Source organism: Pelophylax lessonae (assembly GCF_965119305.1).
Source record: "Pelophylax lessonae genome assembly, chromosome: 1".
In the NCBI taxonomy this organism is placed as follows: domain Eukaryota; kingdom Metazoa; phylum Chordata; class Amphibia; order Anura; family Ranidae; genus Pelophylax; species Pelophylax lessonae.
Genome location: NC_138768.1, coordinates 557,542,068 through 557,568,568, shown reverse-complemented (window position 1 = coordinate 557,568,568; position 26,501 = coordinate 557,542,068). Strand labels below are relative to the sequence as shown.

The following is a 26,501-nucleotide window of genomic DNA, read 5'->3' as shown; positions in this document are numbered from 1 at the left end:
CTGCTACACTCCCAGGTCACCAGAACTAGTGTCACCATTGGAAGATTTCCCCTCTATTACAATTCAGGGGACAATCCAAAATTTGGGATTTTCTTTTACTTTCACTTTCAATGATAATGGTAAACGGGACAAATAGAGAGGGTGAATCTCCCTAACGGGGACACAGACAGCAATAGAAACAGACAGATATACTAATCATTCTCCCCTCTATTTACAACCAAAAAAAAAAAGTTTTGCCTTTAGTTATACTCTAAATATGTTCTGTCACAAGATCACAAGTTTCTTTGCTAGCCCACACCCACTGATGCTCACTTTCATCAAGCTTCCATGCTTCTCCATAGATCTTTTGGAGCTGTAGGTCTAATTTTCTTGCTTCGTAAATTGTCCGTTATCTCTTGCAAAAAGGAGAGACGAATGATCTTTAAGCAAACCAGGGTTCAGAAATTACTATAATATTAGCAAATATAGATAAACAGTATTGGAACCTAATGTGATGATCCTATATTAACTGTGATTTTTGTAAAAAATCTATGTTCAGTGTGGCTGACAACTTCGTATTCCAAGGTGTTTAATCCATCTTCATGCATGAGTTGAGCGGCCTTGTTTATGAAGTGGAAACTAATAAAAAGAAAACAAAAGCAAGGTATTGTATACATGTAAGGAAAGTATATAAAATAACATAAGGAAACTGTATAGCTTTTTTGTACTCATATAATGCATGTTCATTATTTAGCTTGCCTTGACTATTTTAGTTTTTAGACCTTTGTGAGAATGCAAAAGTAATGGGAATGCAAACTGCAGGTCAAATGAACCTGCCAATGAATTCTGAAAGATTTTAGGCCCTTAGCCTGGGTTCACACTGCTGCGGTGTTAGACATCGCATGTAATTCGCACTGGAATTGGAGGACATTCCTGGGCAAATTACATGAGGTGTCTCTGGGGTGCGATTTGAGCCATGGATTTGTATGGCTTAAATCGCACCGCATTTACGCCAGACTGGTTCAGAACCCTTTATGCAATTGGATTATTCAAATCGTGCTGCATTTTGCAAACTGATTGCGGGTTGTCTTTAAATTAACATACACTCCGCAATTGGTTCACATGGACGGATTGCAATGTAGATGCGGTGCCGAATTCTGCAGCAAATTCACTGTAAATTTGCTATGAATTCACATTGAATCTTTTGTGAACCCAGGCTTAGAATGTTTGTTTTCTAAAATCTCCATGGGGCCCTATTGCTCATCAAATCAGCAACCATGACAGGTAATTACAATAAAGTAATACTAAAGTATAATTTTTTTTTAGTTAAAAAAAAAAACATGTTATATTTACCTCCTCTGTGTAGTGGTTTTGCACAGTGCAGCCCAGATCCCCTCCCCAGATTTCCCTCTCCTGGCCCCTTCCTCCTGACTAGTGCCCCCACAGCAAGTAGCTTGCTATGGGGACACCTGAGCCAAGCCACAGCTCCCTGTGTCCATTCAGACACGGAGCTGTGGTCCGGCCCTGCCCTGCCCCCTTTCTCTCCTCATTGGCTAACTGACTTTGATTGACAGCAGCGGAAGCCAATGGTGCCTTGTTACTGTCTCAGCCAACAGGAGGGGAGTCCCGAGCAGCCGAGACACTGCTGCAACATTGCTGGATCTACTGTAGATGGACCTCAAGGCTGCTGCACACAGAAGGCTTTTTATCTTAATGCAAAGAATGCATTAAGATAAAAAAAAAAAATTCCAGGGTGGAGGAGCCTATGAATGGCACCCGTGGTGAGCCCTTGCTACGAGCGCCAGCAGCCATCTCTCCATGCAGTGACATACCTGATACCCTTTAACCATCCCGCCTCCCTATCCCCCGGTCTAAGAGGGTCCAGGACTGCCTGACGTGTACGGCTGGAGTGGTGGAGGTAGTGAACCAGCTGGAATGAGGAGAGAGTAAGTAGGAGGCTCTGGAGGATCCCGGGGACCCCAGGTGGGTCGGCAACTGCTGAGCTGTGTAGGAGGGCGCGAGACGGAGATATATTTCAGAATGGCCGAAAGTGTCTGAAGACGATCAGGACCAGCTGAGGGGCAACTGGCAGAACTGCACTCGGAAGTATCCGGGGGAGCCCCGGACAAAGCCGAGGAGTCACAAGCGCGGCTAAGGAGTGGAGACTGAGAAAAAGAGGCCGAGATCGGTTATTCACATATAGTGTTTTCTGCTGAGAGGTGATTGAAGAGCTGGGAAAACAAAATCATCCTAAATTCCTCTGGACCCACACAATTTTTTCTTAGGACATTGATCCTCCCAAGGCAAGTTACGTATGCCCTTGCAGACCCCCCCATCAGAGTGGTGAGTCCTGCCTTTTCATTTTGTTTTACTATCTGGCTGTTGACTTTGCATAGTGTTGGTTGTCTGTCGATTTTAATCAGCCACACAGTGACGCAAAAGTACCACTGGAGACTGCGATTTTAAAGGAGTAAGATAAAAAACACAGAACTATGAGAGGCAAAACATCAAAAGGAGTGGCGATGGCTAAATCACCCAGGATAAGCTCAAGCCCTGGAACAATCAAACAATACATGACACAAGAAGATGGCCCAGACAAGCAGGTTCCAGAAAAACAAAAGGGAACCCATACAAGACAGACAGAAGTAAACGAAAAAAATGGATCATCACACAGAAAAATATAGATCATCAATGGACACAAACACTTTAGGGCAATCAAGAGTAGAGCAGGATTTAGTGAATGACCCAGAGACAGACCACATTGTGGATCAAGACATGAACACCCAGTTGCCACAAAAGTGGAAATGGTGGCTAAGTTTTCAAGGTTAGAAAAGTCTTTAAAAACTGAAATGGTAAAAATCCATAATGACCTAGGCCACCTATTGTCACGTGCGGAAGAAATGGAAAAAAGACAAGACAACCATACACAAACAATAAACGAGTTAAAAAGAGAAAAGAAAGATTTAAAACTGGAACAGAGGTACCTGGCATACAAACTGGAAGACCAAGAAAACTGGAACAGAAGGAAGAACCTGAGAATAAGAGACCTACCAAAACCAACACATGGGTAGGTTAGTGGGTATAATGAGAAAGAAAATGTCATACCATTACTTGAAAGAGAAGAAACTGAACAGTTACTGTAAAAATAGAAAGAGTATGCCAGATTAGAAAATCAAAAGGCACATCAGTAGAGGCTCCAAGAGATGTAATAATGCAATTTCAGAACTATGAAGAAAAAGCCCAAATCTGGGAGAACAGCAAAAGTAAGATTCCGTGAGGAAATGCAGGACTTCTGTAAAAACTGAAAATTCCTATACCAAATATACCAGCTTGGCTCAAAGATAAGACAGAAGAAATGCTTCAAGAACAGTGGTGATTGGCATCTAAGAAAAGAATCTGAACTGTAAATACGAATCAAAGAAAGGCAAAGAGATTGACCGGGGGGGGGGGGGACTCTGCAGGGGGGGATAGAGGGAGGTGGGTGGAAAGAGTTAGGGAGCTCAGGATGGCTGAGCTAACTAGCTCTAGCTAACTAGCAGGCCCCAAATCTCATTTCCCCATGCAAGGGGGAACAAGTACTGCACACATACCAGATAGAGCACCACCCAAAGATAATAAGAGTAGATGGGCAAGGAGTGCCTAAGAGGAACAGTATATGCTACTCTAGGACCAAGAGATGGTCAAATTTACATCTTGCCAAGATTAGCAGTAGGATTTGGGGGGAGCTTGTGATAGCGTTGTTACCTTGTGTGCTCCCGCTTGACCCAGCTAATATCTGCTCTGTCAATATCGTTTATGACCTGGCTAGTTTTGACCCTGCTTTGCTCGCTTCTGATTCTGTACCGTTTTGACTCTAAACTACCTGTATATGACCCAGCTTGTCTAGACTACGCTTTGCCTGATCCTACTATAGTGCCAGACTCAGCATGACTACTTGCCTGCCCTGAATCTCCTGTTAAATCTGCAGTGGTGAACCACAAGTACCAGCTAACCTCCTGCTACATCTGCAGCGGTGAACCACAAGTACCAGCCAACCTCCTGCTACATCTGCAGCGGTGAACCACAAGCACCAGCCAACCTCTACCTTCACCTGCTGCAGTGAACTACAAGTTCCAGCTGACCTGCTCTGCTTAGACCTGCTCATGGTATGTGCACTTGTTTATTAAACCCTTTGCATATTCACACATCTGAACTGTTTCCTGTTATCTGCTCCTAGCCTGACATTATCATGAGCCATACATTTAAAGGGAAGACTATCATGGATCCAGTGCAAGCTCAGTAGAACTTTGCAGTTTATCCCATCAAGTCCAGGAAATAGCCGCAGAGCTCGTCAAGGTGCAATCACCTTCTAATACCACTGCTTCTAATACTGCATCATCTGAACCAAAAATTCCTCTACCCAAACGGTTTTCTGGTGACCGTAAGGGGTTTTTCAACTTTAAAAACAGCTGTAAATTATATTTCAAACTAAAGCCATCCTCATCTGGCTCTGAAAATCAGAGGGTTCTGATAATTCTCTCTTTCCTACACGGTGACCCCCAGGCTTAGGCCTTTAACCTAGAACCAAACCATTCAGCCCTGCTAACAGTAGATGCCTTCTTTGAAGCTCTTGGTTTGCTTTGTGATGATCCAGATCATGCTGCTACTGCAGAATCAACCCTGCGTAACTTACAAGGGACTAACACTGCTGAAATTTATTGCTCAGAGTTTTGCAAGTGGGCCCCGGATTCTGCCTGGAATGATGCAGCTCTCCGCAGCCAGTTTAGAATAGGCCTTTCAGATGCAATTAAGGATGCCCTGGTCCACTTTTCCTATCCAGCCTCACTAAAGGAGGCTATGTGTCTAGCAATTAGAACTGACCGCCGCCAGTGGGAGAGGAGGTGAGAGCTCTGGGGCAAATTATGTACTTCCCTTGCCACCTAATTATTCCACCTCCAGTGCCAGGTTTGAGGAAGAACCTATGCAGTTAGGCTCCACCCATTTATCTGCCCAGGAACACACACGCTGGCGTAACATGGGACTCTGCTTGTATTGTGGCCCCAAGGGTCATATGCTATGTTCTTGCCCTACACATTTGGGAAACTCCAGGACCTAGGTGATTGTGGGGAGGTCACCTTAGGTCTGCTTTCATCTCCCCAGAAGGACAATCGCATACTATTACTCACTGTTATTTACTCATGAACTGCTGGCCTTTGTAGATTCTGGAGCCGCTGAGAATTTTATTGATAAGACTCTGATTAACTCTTTGTCCCTGGAAACTCATGCTCTAGATTGACCAGTCTGTCTGATTTCTGTGGATAATAGGCCTTTCTCTCAAGATCATATGCTCCAATCCATCAACCCTTTCCAGTTATAAGTGGGGGCTTTGCACTGGGAGAAGATTTCATGCCTTGTCATTTTCTCTCCATCCAATACTTTGATCCTAGGCCTTCCTGTGCTTCAGAATCACAATCCAGTAATTGAAATATTGATAGTAAAGGGTATAGGGGCTACTACTAATATATGTTGGTATATTTGACACTGGTATGTGATGATGTATCTGTTATAGTGTTATTGGTGTGACATATTTACCATACCATTTACCATTTACCATTTACCATTTACCATACCATACCATTTACCACATATAACAACACACTTATACATACACGGCATACAATATGATATAACTGTAAAGTGCTCTCATGCTCAGTGCCACAAAATTACGATATGTAGATAAATTATGTGATAACAAATCCTATGAAAAGGTGAAATCCTTCTATAGTATAGAAAAATGATAAATAAATAAATAAAGTGCTGCAGTGTCAAACCTGTGAAAAGGTGAATACCTACTGTATAGGTACAAAGTATGATAAATAAATATAGTGCTATAGTATTTTAGGTAAAAATTATATATATATAAAAATATATATATATACATATATATATATAAATATCTCCAGATCAAATATGTCCAAAGTCCCAATATTATGTGCTGAGATGGGCTGTCGGCCACATTACTCTTTGAAGGTGCTGTAGTACCAAAACAAATCTAAGTATTAACAGTTTGTGATCCTTTTTAGGTGCTTGTGATATCCCAAGTGTATGAGAAGCTAAAAGAATAGGTGGGACGGTGGTACTGTGCTTATCTCTTACTTGGCTGTGCTCTGTGCGGTGATGCAGTGCGCCTATAAGAATTGCACTCACCGCAATGCTTTCCCCTGTAAAGGGGTAGCAAGCTCTGCACAGCAGTATAGGTGATCCAGGAGATCTTGCGATTATCCCTCTACAAACTCTAGCCGGTCTATGGTTCTGGTACTGGTCCTGGTGTGTATGAATATCTCCACGCTAACACTCGGGCCCTTCCTGGCGTTTCCGGGGTGTCTCATATGGTGTCCCACATGAAGGAGAATAGACCGACCATAGTGTAGTAATTTCAATACGTATTTTAGTAAAATAAATATCCACTTACAGTTTAAGTTTAGTGCAAACCGCAATACCGCTTGGTAAGTGTGCGGACCGGATGTCCAGGTTTCGATGCGTTCCAAAGGACGGAACCACACTTCCGCTAGATTGTAAGCTCTAACGGGCAGGGCCCTCTAGTTCAGGGATTCCCAAACTACGGCCCTCCAGCTGTTGCAGAACTACACATCCCATGAGGCATTGTAAAACTCTGGCATTCACATACATGACTAGGCATGATGGGAATTGTAGTTCCTGAACAACTGGAGGACCATAGTTTGGGAATCCCTGCTCTAGTTCATCCTGTTTTGAACTGTATTATAACTGTATTGTCTTCCCTCACATTGTAAAGCGATGCACAAACTGTTGGCGCTATATAAATCCTGTATAATAATAATAATAATAAAGCTAGAAGTATTAGAACACCAGATCTACTACTGTCAATTGATGCTCAAAAAGCATTTGAAAGGGTGGACTGGAGGTTTATGGTAGAAACAATAGAGGACATGGTTCTTGGCCTTAGGATGAATGAATGGAAAAGAGCACTGTATAGGAATCCGCCAGTAGTGGTAAAGGTAAACAGAAATGTTTTCCCATCCTTCAGAATGTTTTAGCTGCCATAAGAAGCAGTGTAGATACTGGTGGAGTAAAAGTGGGCCACGAGGAACATAAGGTGGCAGCATAGGCTAATGATGTTCTGCTGTACATCACTAGCCCTAGAATAACTCTGCCAAATGTTATAAAAGAATTTAAAAAATATGGGGAACTATCAAATTTTATGATCAGTCCAATAAAATCAGAAATGTTGAATACTGGGCTAAGTAAGAAAGAAGAAATAGCACTGCAGAGGGAATTCCCATTCATATGGGCGAAATCAAAATTAAAATACTTAGGGATAAATTTAACTCCATCTCTAAAGAGCCCATATCATGCCAATTACATTCCTATGCTAAATGAATTAAAAGCAGATATTAAAAAAATATCATCACGGCCAATTTCATGGCTGGGTCGAATAAACATGGTCAAGATGATAATACTACACACAATCTTATACACATTTCAAATGCTACCAATAGCCACCCCACAGACATATTTTAAAACAATAAAAACAATGATATCAAAGTTCATCTGGCAGGGGAAAAAGCCAAGAATATAGTATATGGTACTCAGTAAAGACAAATCACAGGGGGAATTAGCCGCACCAGACATTAAGAGATATTACACTGCCGTCATATTATCACGAATGATAGAATGGACAAAAATAAATTCAGACAAAAGATGGGTTAACCTTCTTAGCGGTATTCCCGAGCGTGGCTCGGGGTTAAATTTCAGAGCCAAAAGCAGTAACCCCGAGCCACACTCGGGGTACCGCCAGAAGCATCGCTGGATCCTGAAAGCGGGGTTACTTACCTTGTCACCGGGATCCAGCGATGTATCCCGGCGGTGTCTAGCAGCGGATCTTCCTCCTGATCCTCTCCGTGCCCGGCTTCCGTCTCCTGCGACGTGACGTTCGCAGGGGGGTGGAACCGGCGGCAAATTCAAATGTAAAACACACCAAACACACTGATACAATGCAAAATAAAAAAAAAAATCACATTAGTTTGCCCCCCAGTGCTATATATATATATATATATATATATATATATATATAATAGCGAACCGCAACGCCATCTCTAATTCTAAATATTACTACTATCTTTCAGGCAATTAGCATTCAAAAAAAGGATAATTGTTTACACAAAAATGTAAATTACCTTTTTCCAGTCCTCTCATTTCCAGGATCCCTTGGATGGCGCATCGCTTTAGATCGGGAAATTTTTGGATTTGGACGTTCAATCTTCATTCCTGCAGCCACCACTCTAATATAAATAAAAAAAGGACATTCTCTGACAGGAATCGTTTTCTGATGACATAACAATAGTACATATGTAAAAAGAATATATATAGTGTATATATATATATATAGCGGGTAAAATAAGTATTGCACATGTACATTACACAATACATTTCTAAAGGTGCTATTGACATTAATTTTTTTTACCACATGTCAGTAACAACCCATGTAATCCATACATAAAAAGAAACCAAAACAAATAAGTTTAGAAATTATGTTATGTGTAATAAAAAGGAATGGCATAGGGAAACAGTATTGAGCACGCTCACTGAAATGTATTTAATACTTCAGACAAAATCCTTTGTTGGTAATGACAGCTTCAAGACACCTCCTGTATAGAGAAACTAGTCGAATGCATTGCTCAGGTGTGATTCTGGCCCATTCTTCCACACAAACAGTCTTCAAATCTTGAAGGTTCCTTAGGCCTCTTATATGAACTCTGATCTTTTGTTCTTTCCATAGATTTTCCATTGGATTCAAATCAGGTGATTGGCTGGGCCATTCTAGCAGCTTTATTTTCTTTCCTTGGCTTTGTGTTTAGGATCATTGTCTTGCTGAAATGTCCAAACTTTTTTTATCTTCATCATCCTGGTAGATGGCAGCAGATTTTTATCAAGAATGTGCTGCTTAGTGTGGTCACTTTTTCTGTTTCAATCGTTTTTATTAGTTTTACAAAATAGAGTAATACAATTTAGTAGATATTTTTACATTCCTAAAGACTATCAAGAATGGTAAAGGCATACAGTATTATCAAAATCAAAATCAAGGGATATCGGTATAGTCCTATGTCTCACTCAGGCAGTACTCACAAGCTATTAGCATCAAGGGACTAGCCCACAGTGTTGGGGTAGTTACTCAAAAAATGTAACTAGTTACTAGTTACTTCTGTAAATTGTAACGAGATTACTTTACTAGTTACTGCATTTGAAAAGTAACTTCACTACTTATTACTTTACTTTCCTCTTTCTTAATTGACCGTGTAGAAGAAGATACATGACACTCTTTCTGCATAGAGTTTATTGTATAAACACAGGCTTTGGGAAACATGAGAACAAAACCTGAAAAAACAGAATAAAACATAAAGTGCAACAAAAAGTCATAAACTTCATCCCTCTCTATTCTTCGAAATAACGATAGTATCGCACGGCTTGGGTAACGCAGGAAAGCGCGTTCCTATAGTCTAGTAAAGTAGTGTAGTTACCTCCTATAGCCTAGTAAAGTAGTGTAGTTACCAATATTAGTATTGTAACTAGTTACATTACTTCGTTACCAAAAAAAGTAATGTAGTTACTGTAATCCGTTACTTTGTAACTAGTGACCCCCAACACTGCTAGCCCAGAGGTATAAACCCGAAGTAAACCCATCAAAAATATTAACATAAATTTGAAGGTATTACAGGTACTATAGTGTGATAAACCTCCAATAGGACCAGAAGTCGGGATACAGGACCCGGCATTATCATCAAAAACAATTTAGAAAGAAAGTTTCAAAAGAGCAAAAGCAGGAACAGAATAGAAGAGAAGGGGAACAAGGCCAACTTTCCAAGGACACCAGGCCAAAGAGATCAAATGTGGTCACTTTTTAATAGGAAAGCAGAGGGACTGGCAGGAACACCAGGGATTTTACACAAGGGAAGCAATACAAAGGGAAAAGGATACTTTTCAAGTGCATGGTACTGTCGGGACTGTTGGGGGTTATTAAAATAATAATAGGTAAAAAGAAAAATGATTTTAAAAGCCATGTAAATGCATATCTTATGATGCTGAACAGTACAGCATGGCGTCCATCTTGTTCAGGGTGAAATAGAGTTCATATATGTATTCTTGCAAAATGTCTCTCACAAGCTTACAAGAGAGCATAGAATTTCAACAATAGGGTTCTATACTTTCAGCAGACATTTCTATTTTCTTTTGTCATAAATAAGTTGATACCTTGACATCTCTATCAGATAAGACTTGGTCAGTCTGATACCAGATGTTAAGGGGATGGTAGTGCCAGTCTGTCTATAAGTATTTAACAATGGACAATACCCCAGTATATTCTAGAAGACATTTAAAGATGAACCATATAAGTTTTCATATATACATCATTATGTGTGAGAAGATATTAGCCATAATTATGTAATTATATTGTGTAAGGCATATACATATATATTTAGGAATGTTATATCACATTTTGGGTTTATATTCTCATAGTAGTAATCTTACTTAGACTTAAAACTAAAGTGAATACTAATTACTTCATTTTAAGGTATGTGGTAGGAGTGTTTATATAAGCGTTGCTTTAAAAGAGACTAAGTAATAGATCTTCAAACCTAGACTAGATGCCTGACAGCCCTATGGCATGGTCAAATAATGAATGGCTTTTCACTAGCTAAGAGGTCAATAGGTCATCAGATAACAAAATGTTTTAATTATGTTAAATACAAAATCTAATGAACGGTATGATACTGCCCTCTGGAGACAAAATACCAGGTGCAGTCTTGAGATAATTTTAGATATTCCCATATAAAAATATTATATTGTATTAAAATATAATTATTGAAATGGCATTACTTGCCAAAGTGAATGATGGAGATAAGATGGACATTTATGTATGTACTGGGAGTTTGGACAAAGTTTTATATGTGTTTTATGATTACTCTTACATATAGAGAAATCATCATTTAACTTTATTATCCAAGGTATAGGGTTAATTATATAAAGAGGTGTGTCTCTGACCTCACCAGTTTAGGTATAGAATATCCCAGCCAATGGAGATAATGTTTCATCCCTCTGGGTTTTACTTATGGTAATTTTTATAGCTCTTTGTTCTTACCATATAAAAGACCAACCCAGATGAGAGAGAGGACACACATTACACTGCCCATCAGACAATACACTTACATCACACACACTATTACATTCCTCGATAGACTCATCCAGACATACTCTATTTGTCCATCATTCATCTGAAACTTGGAGGAAACTCCTCCCTCACTGGCATCCATCTTAGGACTCTGGTAACACCATTTGAAGCTAGCGGCCATCTTAAGTGTGGTAAATATGCCTTGCTGTATTATTTGATTTTATTCAACAATTGTTTATTCCTTCCTTATATGTTTTATATTGCAAATTTAAGGGTAATGAGATTACAATCCCAGCCGTATAAACCATGGTAGATTTTTCTCTAAAAAGCTGATTTTTGTTTTTATACATTTTTATTAATATCAGATTTAGTGCATTATTTGCAATTTTAAGTCTTCCGTTTTGCATGGCTTATTCTCATTTCATCTGCAGTGATGTGACTTTCGGCTATGCATTACGCAGACCATTGTAGTCTGTTTATATAGAACATTAATTTATGGCTTATACTATACCTGGGAAGGAATGGTAATCTTGCTTTCGTTTTGGTTTCACTTTCACTTTGTTTTACTTTCACTTTCATTATTGAGCTAAACATCACATTGCATTGATTGTTTGAAGTTAGTATTTTTTCTGTAGAGTTATCTTTTTGTGTCACTTCCTGTTTGATCATATATTGTGTTTACATGTCTGGAGAATAAATATTTTTATATATATTCCATACTGTAGACTGTACTCACTAAGATTGGTATATGCTTTTAAAAAGAAATTAATCAATTAAAAAGAATTCACGACATTGATTTGTGGTATAGGTGAGGACTCTCCTTTTTCATAGATCTTTGCTTATTAACCATAAATAAAGAAACTGTTATATTCAGAGCAGTATAAATATTCTGACATAATTAAGTACGAGCGCAAGATATTTATTATTAAATATTCTTACAGTACAGCAGGCACATATCAGGAATAAGAAATGTTAGATTTACATATTCTTTAATTATAAAATAGCTGTTTGAAACAAACCTGTTGTATAATTCATCATCTTCTCCTCCCCATCCCCAGAAAAGATTTGAAAATCCATTAACTTTAAGGAATTGTTCTTTAGTGAAGGCCACTATTCCTCCAAATACAGTTTTATAAGGTAGACTGTGGAAAACCAGAAAATAGTATAATAGGAGACATTTTTAAACAAACAAAATATGTACAGCAATCCCAGCTATCTGCTGATTCCTTCTTCTGAAAATGCTAGTACCCTGGCTGTAATGCTAATCCAATAGCTTCAGTATCTTTGAAGAATGTAGCTGGAACTGCTATGAAGACAGAAAATGCTAATTTTACTCTGACTTTCTAATCTGAATGTCTGTTTAGGGTCAGAAAGTGATAAAAACCAAAGTCAATCAGTTATCTAGTATGCTTACAGGGAAGCCAGCAATGGAAGCCCTATTTCTCTCACTACTGGTTATTTTGAAAATGTCCTAAAATACTACTGTCAATACATGTTTCACAGCATTGTGTACAGATTGATGGGTGAATTTAATGTGATTTTTTTAAATACTGCTATATTATAATACCTCTGAAGAGACCTAGAAGTCCTAGTATAGTTAGGTTGGTACAAGATCAACACACTGGGACTAATTTCCTTACAAACACAAATTCTAAGGATCGAAGGCCCACATGCATTTGCAAATGTTTACACCTAAAATGCAATTCCTGGACCTTATCAAACTAATTGTACACTGATGTTCAATATGTGTGCTGTGGCCCTAGTTTGCTGAATGCAGTGTGTTATCTTTGTGCCTTCTGTTTGTCTAAGGTGCACAGAAAAGGTGCAAGCCAACATTTTAATGAAGAATCAAAAAAGTAAAATGACCATGTTGCTAAGTAATGAATTGTGAATGTGCCAAAGTAAAGAGCATGCAAAAAAAAAAAAAACCATGTAGACCAGGATTCAATCCTGTATTAACACTCTTTATAGAAATGTTTATACACAGCCCACATGGTTTCCTCTTTTTAACGTTTTAATCTCTGCAATAGAGTGTACTTGTGGATTTGGTAGAATGAATGTGGATAAGGGAGACCTTTAAGCAGAGCTACCTGTTAGATCCAATATGCCATATTGCCATGGAAAAATGTAAATTTATCTATAGCTACCTATAACTGGAATTTCTGGTAAAAGCAACAGCAAATGGAATCCTTTATGTCAGCTTGCAATGGAACTTCTGCAAATGCTTATAAAGTTCTGAACTTGAAGGGTTACTAAACCCACAACAGTAAAATCAGTCTGTATATGCAGTAAAGCATGCTTGTTATACTCACTGTGGAACCTAAGGGGTTAATCCTCCTCATTGTGTAAAAAGCCTGTTTGAGCCTGTCTTCCCTGATCCTCCCCTTCTTCCACTGTCCCCAATCCATTTCCTGATAACACCGAGCTTATAGAGTCACTCTGCACATGCTAAGTTTGGTGTATATTGCTAGAAAGTTTTTTTTATTTCTTTAGAGGGTGCATGTGATCAACACAGGGCCAATCAGCACTGACCAGACAGAGGATCAGCGGTTATGCATCCTCATAGGACAGTCAGGGCAGAATGAAAATTTCTCCTACAAGCTTTAACCAGACACTGATAGAAGTCACACTACTGCTACAGTATATACTGCTCATGAGAAAAGGTATTTAGCAGTTTAAATTTACTAAAATAATGACATTTTCTTGTTCCGTGTACTGTGGGAGACCAGATATAGTGAATGCATGTTCCTGGGTTTAGTAGCAGTTTAAGATTTTACAGTCATTCCATGATTCACTAAGACTTTTCACAAATTAAATTTTTGGGTTTTTTTTTTTACTGTTTCTTTTCCTATGCCGAAGACAGTTCTTGTTTTGCTGCCTTGGGCGCAGGGCATTCAGAGGAACAGAACTTCTTCCAGCTGGCCAGATCAGTATGTTTATATTTGCTGCTTTTTAAATACTGTTTCAAGCTTAGGCTAAAGTGGGGTACACACTATAAGAAAATTGGGTGAACGATCGTCCGATTTTGCTCGTTGTTTCTCAGCCAATCAAAACCGATAAACGGAAACTTGTACGAAAATTCTCATACGACAAAGGGTTTTTTTTTGTTTATTGCTTTCGATCATGCGCAGTCTTTCTTTCCTGATTTTTCTCATACAAAAATCATACGAAAATGGTACACATTAAAGGAAAATCTTCAATCTGTTCCCGTATGAGAAAAATCCTGGAGTTTCTCCCTTTGGGAATTTTTTGTACGAAAAGTTGGAATTGGCTGTCGAAAGTTGTATACACACTATACGAAAATTGTAGGAAAGTTCTTTAAGTGAAAATTTTTGCCTGATTTTCTTATAGTGTGTACGAGTCACACATATCTCTTTATTTATATTTTTTTCCTTCAACCAGAGGGTTGAAAAACAAACTGAGAAATCCCTGAGAGATCCCCGCATCAAACAATAATGTGTAATAAAGTGATCTCTCCCACTGTATCTTTGTACCCCCCACCCCACCAGAACATACTGATCAGCGCACCATTGGCTGCAAGAGCTGATTGTATGTTGGTTTTCCAGCATGACTGTTACAGAACCCCGTTGTTAGACCAGCTTCTGTTGAACAAGCAGCGGTACACATGTACTTTCAATATGTGCTTTAGGGATGCTTCATGAACCTCTATCAGAATGGTCCTTTCCACTCTGCATATTAATGGAATAGCTATGATGAACAGATAACGAGCTGCTGACTGCAGCAATTCATATAAAATGTGTCGTCCCCCCACTCCTCTGCTACCCGCTGCCAAAACGCCAAGAGCTGCCACCCTGCCAACACACATCTTTCTATTGGGTGGCTGCAAAAAAACTAATTCTGTGTCCCTTGCACAACTGATCCCCCCCCCCCTACTGTGCCCTCAATCCCCTTGCAGCTCTTTCGCCACCTGTAACAGGGAAAACAGCAGGCTGTGCAGGGAAGAAGCAGCCACCACCCAACAGGGAGGACTCAGTGGCAGGCAGGCACTGGCAAACAGCTTAGGTCTGTGTCCCCAGCACAGCTCAGTGTCTCTGCTGTGCCCTCAAATTCCCTGCTGCATTCCCACACCTGTAGCCGTGGAGACACCAGGCATTGCTGGCACCCTGTCCTGAATAGACACAGAGGAGTGTTTACTTATAAATACAGAGTTAGTAAATACGGCATGTCCTTTTGTGAATGAATAGGTAGCTCTCTAATAATTGTATGACAATGAAAGGGTTAATAATAGCCATGCACACTTTTGTATTGCTGCAGCGCTTAGATTTGAATCCAGATTTAAAATGGTTCTAGAAGGTTTTTTTTTTTTTTAATTTTAAAACATTTAATGCATTACGATAGAAAAAACCTTCTGTGTATAGCAGCCATCCCAGCCCCCCCCCCTAATACTTACATGAGCCCCATCTCAATCCAGCAATGTTGCACGAGAGCCTCGGCTGTTTGGGACTCTCCCTCCCGATTGGATGAGACACAGCAGCGGGCGCCATTGGCTCCCGCTGCTGTTAACCAAAGTCAGTGAGCCAATGTGGAGAGAAAGGCTGTGTGTCCATTCAGACACAGAAACGTGGCTCTGCACCATCCCCTCTGTCTCTACATTGGCTAACTGACTTTGATTGACAGCAGCGGGAGCCAATGGCACCCGTTGCTGTGTCTCAGCCAATCGGAAGGGAAAGTCCCCATGGGTGACCCCATTGCAAGCTGCTTGCTGTGGGGGCACAAGGCAGGAGGGAGGGGCCAGTGCATCGGCGAGGGACCCGAAAAGAGGAGGATCTGGGCTGCTCTGTGCAAAACCACTACACAGAGCAAGTAAGTATAACATATTTTTTATTTTTAAACAAGAAAAAAATGAGACTTTAGTAGCACTTTAACCCAATTCCACTGCTGCCCACCAGCCCTTTAAAAGGTTCTAAATGCCTGGAAATGGAGATGGTGATGGAGATGGGCTTCCAGATCACATGACCACTGTGATTGGCTGCCACTGTGGTTACATAATCGGAATCTTCTGACCATAAACAATGACGGGGAACAGTCCGTGACAACTTGGCCCCTTTACTGGGAGCACACAGTAAAAATGCTCCCAGCACAGAAGAGCAATTCCCCATAGAAACATATGTACGGTGGCTCAGCTTTACAGCACTCCCACCCTGCAGACAATTAAATGCCCAAGGCCAGTGGGAACTGGTTAAGCTTCCTACACATAACTTACACACACATAAAGTACACATGTGCAATAAACACAATGTGGTAATGCACATTTTGTGGGTTGTTGCAGTGCGGTGTTCACACCAACAGGTGTGCATTATGGTGCACATAATACATGTGCTGGTCTGCTTTGTACACATGCGCTACTGTGCTTTGTTACAACACATCATGCTTGATTTTTTTCCCTTTTTTAAAAACATTTTAAAAATGACGTCATTGTATTGTAATTCTCACCAAGGTACAGTAGTGCACACAATGCAGTTCACTCCAGATTTTTAGCATTAGTTGCTTATTTAATGTTTTGCATATCTTTGATTTTCATTGTTTTGCAAAAAAAAGGCATAACAATGAGTATAATTTTTGCCATGGAAAAGCATCACAGCCATAGTATAAGTACAACCCCCTCCCGCCACTGTGTTGGATTAAAGTGGGTGATAAGGGGTAGTAAAAGCACAAATCAACCACCTATTTTTACCACCCCCTGACTGCAAATGTAAGCTAGACCCTAATGAAATCTGCATATGTACAACGAAACCTGCATGCAGATCTTACATTTTGTGAGAAAACCCCTTTGCTCCCGATGGAGGAAATGGAAGACTGTCAGGAATGTTAATGCACTATTCATTTTTAATGTATGTATATATTTTTAATAAGGTTTTAGGTGGGAATCTGAAGTTACTGTGATATCATGGTGGGTGTATGATGCATTTTTCATTGGTGTTTCACTTGTATATAAGGTGCTATAGATTGTACAGTTTTAGGTAATTTTAACTGAAGAAGAAAATGGTCTCAAATGTTGCATCTATATATGACATGCTGAATATGCATTAATCAAAGATAAAGGTGTGCTTCTAACATACTGCATGTTATATCTGGTAAAACTTGGTGCTGTCCAGTGGTTCCTGAAACACTCTACACATAAGGTCCGTTACTGGTTTGGTGTGTGATAAGGGTATCTTCATGATGGAAGTACCATATTCCATTAGAAAGCACCCTGGATTGCTGTAAAACATATTGCATCCTAATTGTTGTGAATCGTTTCTCAATATAAGTCTTGGCAAATGGTGATATAGACCGCTGTGCTACTTTACATGCTCCTTTTTCTTGTTCTATTGTTGCTGCAATTATGTGTACCTGCCAAAAGGCGGATTATTTGTATCTTGCTTAAAATACAATTAAAAACGAAAGTAAAAAAAATAAAGAAAAGCACCCTCTACCTCTACTCTACTACTACAAGCCCAATTATTCCCTTTAGTCTACTGTATTGCTGAAATGTTTGAGCCACCATGTAGCTGCATTGACATGATCACATTACTACACCTTGAAAATTGAATGTGCACTTGTTCTCTGCGATGCTAGGTCCAAAATAATAATATACACCTGCACAGATTTCGACTTACTCATTCTGCTAAAACTTAAATTTAAAAAACATAAATAAAAACATATTAATAAACATAATTTAAAACATACAGTATCTCACAAAGGTGAGCACACCTCTCACATTTTTGTAAATATTTTATTATATCTTTTCATGTGACAACACTGAAGAAATTACACTTTGCTACAATGTAAAGTAGTGAGTGTACAGCTTGTATAAAAGTGTAAATTTGCTGTCCCCTTTAAATAACTCAACACACAGCCATTATTGCCTTAACAGCTGGCAACAAAAGTGAGTACACCCCTAAGTGAAAATATCCCAAATGGGCCCAATTAGCCATTTTCCCTCCCCGGTGTCATGTGACTTGTTAGTGTTGCAAGGTTTCAGGTGTGAATATGGAGCGGTGTGTTAAATTTGGTTTTATCACTCTCACTCTCTCATACTGGTCACTGGAAGTTCAACATGGCACACCATGGCAAAGAACTCTCTGAGGATCTGAAAAAAAAAATTGTTGCTCTAAATACAGATGGCATAGGCTTTAATAAGATTGCCAAGACCCTGAAACTGAGCTGCAGCACGGTGGCCAAGACCATACAGCGGTTTAACAGGACAGGTTCGACTCAGAACAGGCCTCATCATAGTCGACCAAAGAAGTTGAGTGCACATGCTCAGCGTCATCTCCAGGGGTTGTCTTTGGGAAATAGATGTATGAATGCTGCTAGCATTGCTGCAGAGGTTAAAGGGGTGGGAGGTTAGCCTGTCAGTGCTCAGACCATACGCTGCACACTGCATCAAATTGGTCTGCATGACTGTCGTCCCAGAAGAAAGCCTCTTCTAAAGATGATGAGCAAGAAAGCCTGCAAACAGTTTGCTGAAGACTAGCAGACTAAGGATGGGGATTACTAGAACCATGTCCTGTGGTCTGATGAAACCAAGATAAACTTATTTGGTTCAGATGGTGTCAAGCATGTGTGGATGCAACTGGGTGAGGAGTACAAAGACAAGTGCCTACAGTCAAGCATGGTGGTGGGAGTGTCATGGTCTGGGGCTGCATGAGTGCTACCGGCACTGGGGAGCTACACAGTTCATTGAAGGAACCATGAATGCCAACATACTGTGACATACTGAAGCAGAGCATGATCCCCTCCCTTCAGAGAGTGGGCTGCAGGGCAGTATTCCAACATGATAACGACCCCAAACACACCTCCAAGACAACCACTGCCTTGCTAAAGAAGCTGAGGGTAAAGGTGATGGACTGGCCAAGCATGTCTCCAGAACCAAACCCTGTTGAGCATCTGTGGGACATACTCAAATGGAAGGTGGAGGAGTGCAAGGTCTCTAACATCCACCAGCTCTGTGATCTCATCATGGAGGAGTGGAATAGGACTCCAATGGTAACCTGTGAAGCTCTGGTAAACTCCATGCCCAAGAGGGTTAAGGCAGTGCTAGAAAATAATGGTGGCCACACAAAATATTGACACTTTGAGCCCAATTTGGACATATTCATTTAGGGGTGTACTCACTTTTGTTAGCAGCGATTTAGACATTAATGGCTGTGTGTTGAATTTTTTTGAGGGTACAGAAAATGGACACTGTTATATAAGCTAAACGCTCACGACTTTACATTGTAGTACAGTGTAATTTCTTCAGTGTTATCTCATGAAAAGGTATAATAAAATATTTACAAAAATGTGGGGGGGGGTGTACTCACTTTTATAAGATACTGTACAGATCCTTCTCAAAAAATTAGCATATTGTGATAAAGTTCATTATTTTCTGTAATGTACTGATAAACATTAGACTTTCATATATTTTAGATTCATTACACACAACTGAAGTAGTGCAAGCCTTTTATTGTTTTAATATTGATGATTTTGGCATACAGCTCATGAAAACCCCAAATTCCTATCTAAAAAAAAATAGCATATTTCATCCGACCAATAAAAGAAAAGTGTTTTTAATACAAAAAAAGTCAACCTTCAAAAAATTATGTTCAGTTATGCACTCAATACTTGGTTGGGAATCCTTTTGCAGAAATAACTGCTTCAATGCGGCGTGGCATGGAGGCAATCAGCCTGTGGCACTGCTGAGGTGTTATGGAGGCCCAGGATGCTTGAGCTCATCCAGAGTGTTGGGTCTTGCGTCTCTCAACTTTCTCTTCACAACATCCCACAGATTCTCTATGGGGTTCAGGTCAGGAGAGTTGGCAGGCCAATTGAGCACAGTAATTCTATGGTCAGTAAACCATTTACCAGTGGTTTTGGCACTGTGAGCAGGTGCCAGGTCGTGCTGAAAAATGAAATCTTCATCTCCATAAAGCTTTTCAGCAGATGGAAGCATAAAGTGCTCCAAAATCTCCAGATAGCTAGCTGCATTTACCCTGCCCTTGATAAAACACAGTGGACCAACACCAGCAGCTGACATGGCACCCCAGACCATCACTGACTGTGGGTACTTGACACTGGACTTCAGGCATTTTGGCATTTCCCTCTCCCCAGTCTTCCTCCAGACTCTGGCACCTTGATTTCCAAATGACATGCAAAATTTGCTTTCATCCGAAAAAAGTACTTTGGACCACTGAGCAACTGTCCAGTTCTGCTTCTCTGTAGCCCAGGTCAGGCGCTTCTGCCGCTGTTTCTGGTTCAAAAGTGGCTTGACCTGGGGAATGCGGCACCTGTAGCCCATTTCCTGCACACGCCTGTACACGGTGGCTCTAGATGTTTCTACTCCAGACTCAGTCCACTGCTTCCGCAGGTCCCCCAAGGTCTGGAATCGGTCCTTCTCCACAATCTTCCTCAGGGTCCAGTCACCTCTTCTCGTTGTGCAGCGTTTTCTGCCACACTTTTTCCTTCCCACAGACTTCCCACTGGGGTGCCTTGATACAGCACTCTGGGAACAGCCTATTCGTTCAGAAATTTCTTTCTGTGTCTTACCCTCTTGCTTGAGGATGTCAATGATGGCCTTCTGGACAGCAGTCAGGTCGGCAGTCTTACCCATGATTGCGGTTTTGAGTAATGAACCAGGCTGGGAGTTTTTAAAAGCCTCAGGAATCTTTTGCAGGTGTTTAGAGTTAATTAGTGGATTCAGATGATTAGGTTAATAGCTCGTTTAGAGAACCTTTTCATGATATGCTAATTTTTGGAGATAGGAATTTTGGGTTTTCATGAGCTGTATGCCAAAATCATCAATATTAAAACAATAAAAGGCTTGCACTACTTCAGTTGTGTGTAATGAATCTAAAATATATGAAAGTCTAATGTTTATCAGTACATTACAGAAAATAATGAACTTTATCACAATATGCTAATTTTTTGAGAAGGACCTGTATATATACACCAATTTGTGGTTAAAAGCCATTACCTGAAATTGAATTTGTCCAAAGAATTAGCCAGGTGTCTGGGGTTTTGAGAGCATCGGTACAGATTCCTCTCATCCATAGGAATAATGTCAACATCACTGAAGATAAAACAGTCATAGTCGTAATCTTTACTAGCTTCTGTAAAGCCAACATTCATCAGCTTAGCTCTGTTGAAAGTTGAATTTTCTATCTGCAGAACAAAAGATTATATAGTGGACATTATTCTCAATGCTGCACCACTGATGTGCAAGTTGCATCTGCAAATATCAAACCTTTGCACCAACAACATTTAAAACAGATTTTATAAGATTTTTGCCAGGGTCAAGGTACAGCCACCCATCTACTACCTCGCCCAACGTCAATGAACTATCCCTTGTTTAGAGCTCTAGTATTCTAAGGCCCCTTTCACACTACGTCAGTTGTCATCCGTTTTTCGTCAGTTGTTATCTGTTTTTCATCCGTTCTCATCCGTTTTTACATAGAGATGCATTGATGTCCGTTTTTCATCCGTCAACAGATGGATGAAAAACGGACAAACGGACAGCGTGTGTGAAAGGGGCCTAAGTCTGTTTTTTTCCCACTTTTTGCAAAAAAAAAAAAAACTGTGAAGCCCTCATAGCAGGTATTTGAGTCGGTTCTCAGGGCTGTTGGCCTGGTAGCATCTCGACACCCCACTTAGTTACTTGAATAAAATGCTGTCATTAAAAAGCTTAAGCATCATTTGTTTTCTTGAGGTGACAAGTCATGCATACAGATGACCTAGAAGAAAGTTCTGGTGTAGTAAAACTACTTTACATATGCAATTCTTATTTTAAAAAAGAAGGTTTTTTTACTCTAATGCCTTTTTTGTATTTAGGTAAAAATCTTCTGATTGCAGCTCCCTCCCACAGCGCCCCTAAATTCTCACCTGAGACTGATCTCAATCTGTGCCCGAGAGCAGCGGCTCTCCTATTCTCTCTCTCTCCTCACTGGCAATGGAGGCAACAGCGGGAGTCATGGGCTCTGGCTGCTGTCAATCACAGCCTGGTAGGAGGGAGTCAAATACTGTACGACTCAGGAGTGCGCACAAAAGCCCTCATAGCAAATGTAAGCAAGTATGACATGTTTGTTTAAAAAAAAAATAGGTTTGCAATCACTTTAAATGTACTTTCTATTAGGCTTTACTATGCAATGATATCTACAAGCAAGCCTAATTTATTCTTGATGGGATGATATTTTGCCTTGAGCATAATTACTTTAATTTTGTTGATGTTGATTATTATCTACAGATCAAGGGCACATCTTAACTTTGCACCCTTTTATGCAAATCTCACAATGCGCTATTGAGACAATCTCAAGATTTGGATAGACAAACCCTTTGCCAAATACATCATAATCTTTGGGAGGAATATAGGTGAAATTATGATCATTTGGGGTGGCCCTGAGCCCTTAGTTGCACAGTTTGTGGAGCACTGCAATAGCAAAGAACTAGGTCTCTCATTTGGCCATGTTAGTAATCCTTACCTGAGCTGTTCCCCAATTTAGAACTAAGCTCTGACAATGGGCAAATTTTATCCAGGATCCACTTTAAACTGACTGCTGGCAATAAATATTTAGATACTGACAGTTACCACCATTCCAAATGGATCTAGAACGTACCCATGAGCCATTTCTGTAGGCTCTGGAATAATTGTACCAACAATGAAGATTATGCTACACAGAGCAATGTCTTTAAGACCAAATTTCTTGATAAAAGCTATAGTTTGAGGCTATTAGATGAAGCATATTGCCCCCACACATGTTCTGTTCCCATACTGAGACATGGGGAGAATAACAAAAGGAACTGAAAAGGCCATCCTCTATGTCAGATTCATAAAGCCCCGTACACACGTGCAGATTGTCGGCCGAACGATCGGCCGTCTTTTGTCCCCGGGCTGTCGTGTCCGCTGAAAAGTGCAAAAGACTGCACACGAATTTTGTCCGCCAACAACAGCCGACTGCAGAAGTGATGTCATGTGATGGTTAACTTTCCCTGTGTTTTTTCTTTTCTGAGCATGCCCAGTCTTGCAAATCTGCTGTCTGTCGGCCGAAATCTGTACTGACTGGCGAACAATCGGCCGTTCTGGTGTCGGCATACAAAAATTTTAATGCTTGCACGACAGATTCTGTTTGGCCGAAAGTGCGCTGTCGGCTGTCAGAAGCATCATACTAACAAGCCGAAAATCGGCTGATCGGTCGTCGGCCAAATCTTTTCGGCCGACAATCGGTACGTGTGTACGGGCCTTTACTCTTTGTCATTACAAATACAAGGGGATGGAGGAGATTTTAAAGCACTGGGCAATAGACCTACAAGATCCCAAATTGGAACCACTATTGCCAAAAAAAGTTCACACATGAGAGGATACCCAAATTGAAAAGTAAAATTGCATCTAGCAATTTAAGTCTAGTAGCCAGAGCCCCTAAGCATCTATTTATCCTTTAGTAAGCTAGTGCTAATGCATCAGTGCTGTAAAAACTGTGCCTCACATGCAAATATGGGCAGCATGGACAAAAAAGCTTTATGGATAAAAATGGGAAAATATTTCCACTCATTTCCTTTGACAACTGCTCCACAGAATTTGTGGTCTATTGCTTGATCTGTCCATGTGGCCTAATGTATGTAGGAAGAACCATCAAAACAGTAAGGAAAGGATTTGGGGAGCTCTGTGGGCTTACAGAATAAAGCAATGTGGAACATATTGTTCCTAGACACTTTGTCCTAAAGCATGGCAGGTCCCCTGATCAGTGTCTTTAAGTATGAGTTATTGAATACCTATCAAAGGATGCCCCTACTGCTGAAAGATAGGCTATGCAATCGGGAAACATATTTAATCTACACCCTGAATACTTTAACATCAACAGGATTTAATGAGGAAGTGAAGGTTAACACCATTTTGTAGACTGTTGTAGGCGGAATTAGTATCATATACTGTACTGTATATTTTACTGTATATTTGTCACATACTGTATACATACATTTAAGGCTTTAGGCCTTTATCTTTTTTGTGACATCATTTTTTTAATCCTATAGGAAAAAAAAATACTTTCCTCTTTTTATTATATACAATATTAATGTAGCACTGCCCCCTAGGGAGCTGCTGAGTGTGGATTCCCCTGAGTTACCCATAGCAACAGTCTGTAACACTTATCACTTTAAGACTTGGCTCAGACAATGAACAGTCCAGGGGATTTGGTTTTTGTGTTTTATTTTAGAACTTGGATGGGAGAAGGGATGAGTGGGATACTCCAACTTGAACTATGCACAATTTCTGAGGACAACTGACTGTAGTGTATGCGGCAAGGCCACTGCTTTACCTTGCCACTGAAGTGAACTAAAAAATATGTTCTTGAATGCATTCCTCTTCAGGGTCCTAAACTGGCACCCCCTTTCTCACTTCCCGTGCATACTAGTCCTTGTTCACTGACTCTCCACTGGAGTGGTCCCCTTCCTGGGCAGACCCCTGGCAAGTTTCCCGGTACTCACGGACACTGTTTTTCCTTGGGTTGCTCTGCCTTCAGCTCCACTCGTCAGTATCCTGGACCTCCTGGCTTAGCATCACACACTTGGCCCACTAGGCTGAACCCCTGTGACAAGTTCCTTGCTGACAGGAGGAGAGACAGCCATCACCCTCCTCCTGGGACCTGGCTTCCCACCCAAAGACGCCCTGTCACATGTGCTCTCTGCTTTTATGACCTATCCCAGAATGCACCACTGTTGTGCCCTCCCACTGGGACAGCCACAAAAGCCTGTTTGTCACTGGCTGGGTTTCCTCCACTGCCCAACAGGCTCCCCTATTGGATACAGTGGGGACACTCCCTCAGACCAAGTGAATCACACATGGACACATGTAACAGGCAAAACTACTGATCAGGCTCCCCTGATAAGCAGATGGAGCAAGCAATGCTTTTACCTAGCACCTACCTAGGAGGGTGCTACATTAACAATAATATAAAAACTTGTTTTGCTTTTTAAATAATATAATTGTAGCACCCTACAAGGTAGGTGCTAGGCAAAGTATAGTGGGCCTTGGCTGCCTAACAGCAGAGCCATGATTTTCAGCTAGGCTGTCATGTCTCCCAGGTGTTGCTATTGAGACTGGGGAGTCTCCCCACTGGCTCCATGAGAAGGGTTCTCATTGGGCAGTGGAGGAAACCCAATCAATGGCACATCCAGGTCTGTATCTACCCCAGAAAGGCATATTCTGCCACACAGGATTCTGGGACTGGGTATAAGTTTGAGGGGAACACATGACGCAGCGTCTTTGGCTGGAAGCAGAGTCCCAGGAGGGACAGTACGGCTGTCTCTCCTCTTGTCAGAAGGATCGGGTGTCTCGGGCGGCTGAGGATACAGAGAGAGCTGAGCTCATCTGCAGAGAGGACCCGGTGTGTCGAGGACCAGTGGAGTTGAGAGGGGTCCAGTTTTAGGAAAGCATTCCAAGTTCGTGCGTAATGTAACTGCCCCTGGGGTCTGTCAAGCTGAGAGGGGACCGCTCTGGTGAAGGTCCAAGGGATCCAGGAGCTGGCTATCGGTAAAGGGGGTGCCTAGTGAGAGGACCCAGAAGTGTCAGAGGGGGTGCCTAGTGAGAGGACCCAGAAGTGTCAGAGGGGGTGCCTAGTGAGAGGACCCTGAAATGTCAGAGGGGGTGCCTAGTGAGAGGACCCTGAAAGTGCAAAGGAGGCACCAGAGGTTGGGCCCTGAAGAGTTGTACAGCGTGCAGTGTGCAGTCTACAGAGTTGAGAGTTGCAGCAGCACAAGCAGTTACAAGGAGCTACCTCAGTCAGTGAAGGGCTGGAGGGAGTTGTTCACAGGACTTTTGAGCTAAACAGAGTGTCAAGAGTCAAGTCTTACTACAGTCCAGGATCTTTTGAGTTAACCAGTGGTGTTACAAGTCAAGTTCTAGCACAGTGCAGAAATAAAGCATTTTTCAAGCGTCAGTAAGCGTTGGATCCAGCTGGCGTCAAGACAGCGCTAACAGGCATTTTTCTACAAAGTGTCCCAGTTTTACCTAGTTGAGCCAGAGGAGTATCCCACTCATTCCCTTCTCCCATCCCCAATATAAAATAAACAATACAAACCAAAGATGCCAAAGAAGTCATTGTCTCAACTCTCACACTTGGGTACTCAGCTTAAATGGGCTGAAGGTGTCACCGATAACAATGGCAGACCCATCTCAGACTCAATGCCTGGAAAACCTGCTACATAATCATTTTAAACTCCTATATTTTATTCTCTACTAAAATGGGCTATTTATCCTGTAATTGTTGTTTACTCATGGCAACAGTATTTTGTAACAGTGTATCTGAAACAGTGAAGTAGAATTTAGCAAGGTTTCTAGAGTTTATTTGTATAAGGTTTCTCTGCTTTT

At 40.9% G+C, this 26,501-nt stretch overlaps 1 protein-coding gene across 1 annotated transcript in view; it reads right to left on the bottom strand.

Annotated features, from left to right (window-relative positions):
• Nucleotides 1-317: 317 nt before the first annotated feature.
• The window catches only part of LOC309548519 (beta-1,4-galactosyltransferase 1-like), a gene marked incomplete at its 3' end in the record, with an annotated part of 52,291 nt that continues 26,107 nt past the window's right edge, over nucleotides 318-26,501 (bottom strand). Inside the window, exons 2-6 of the mRNA XM_082248482.1 lie at nucleotides 21,120-21,307; nucleotides 12,181-12,303; nucleotides 8,175-8,279; nucleotides 510-618; nucleotides 318-419 (exon numbers count right to left, since the gene is read on the bottom strand). Of these exons, the coding sequence (XP_082104608.1) occupies nucleotides 318-419; nucleotides 510-618; nucleotides 8,175-8,279; nucleotides 12,181-12,303; nucleotides 21,120-21,307 (627 nt within the window). The remainder of the gene's footprint in view (nucleotides 420-509; nucleotides 619-8,174; nucleotides 8,280-12,180; nucleotides 12,304-21,119; nucleotides 21,308-26,501) is intronic.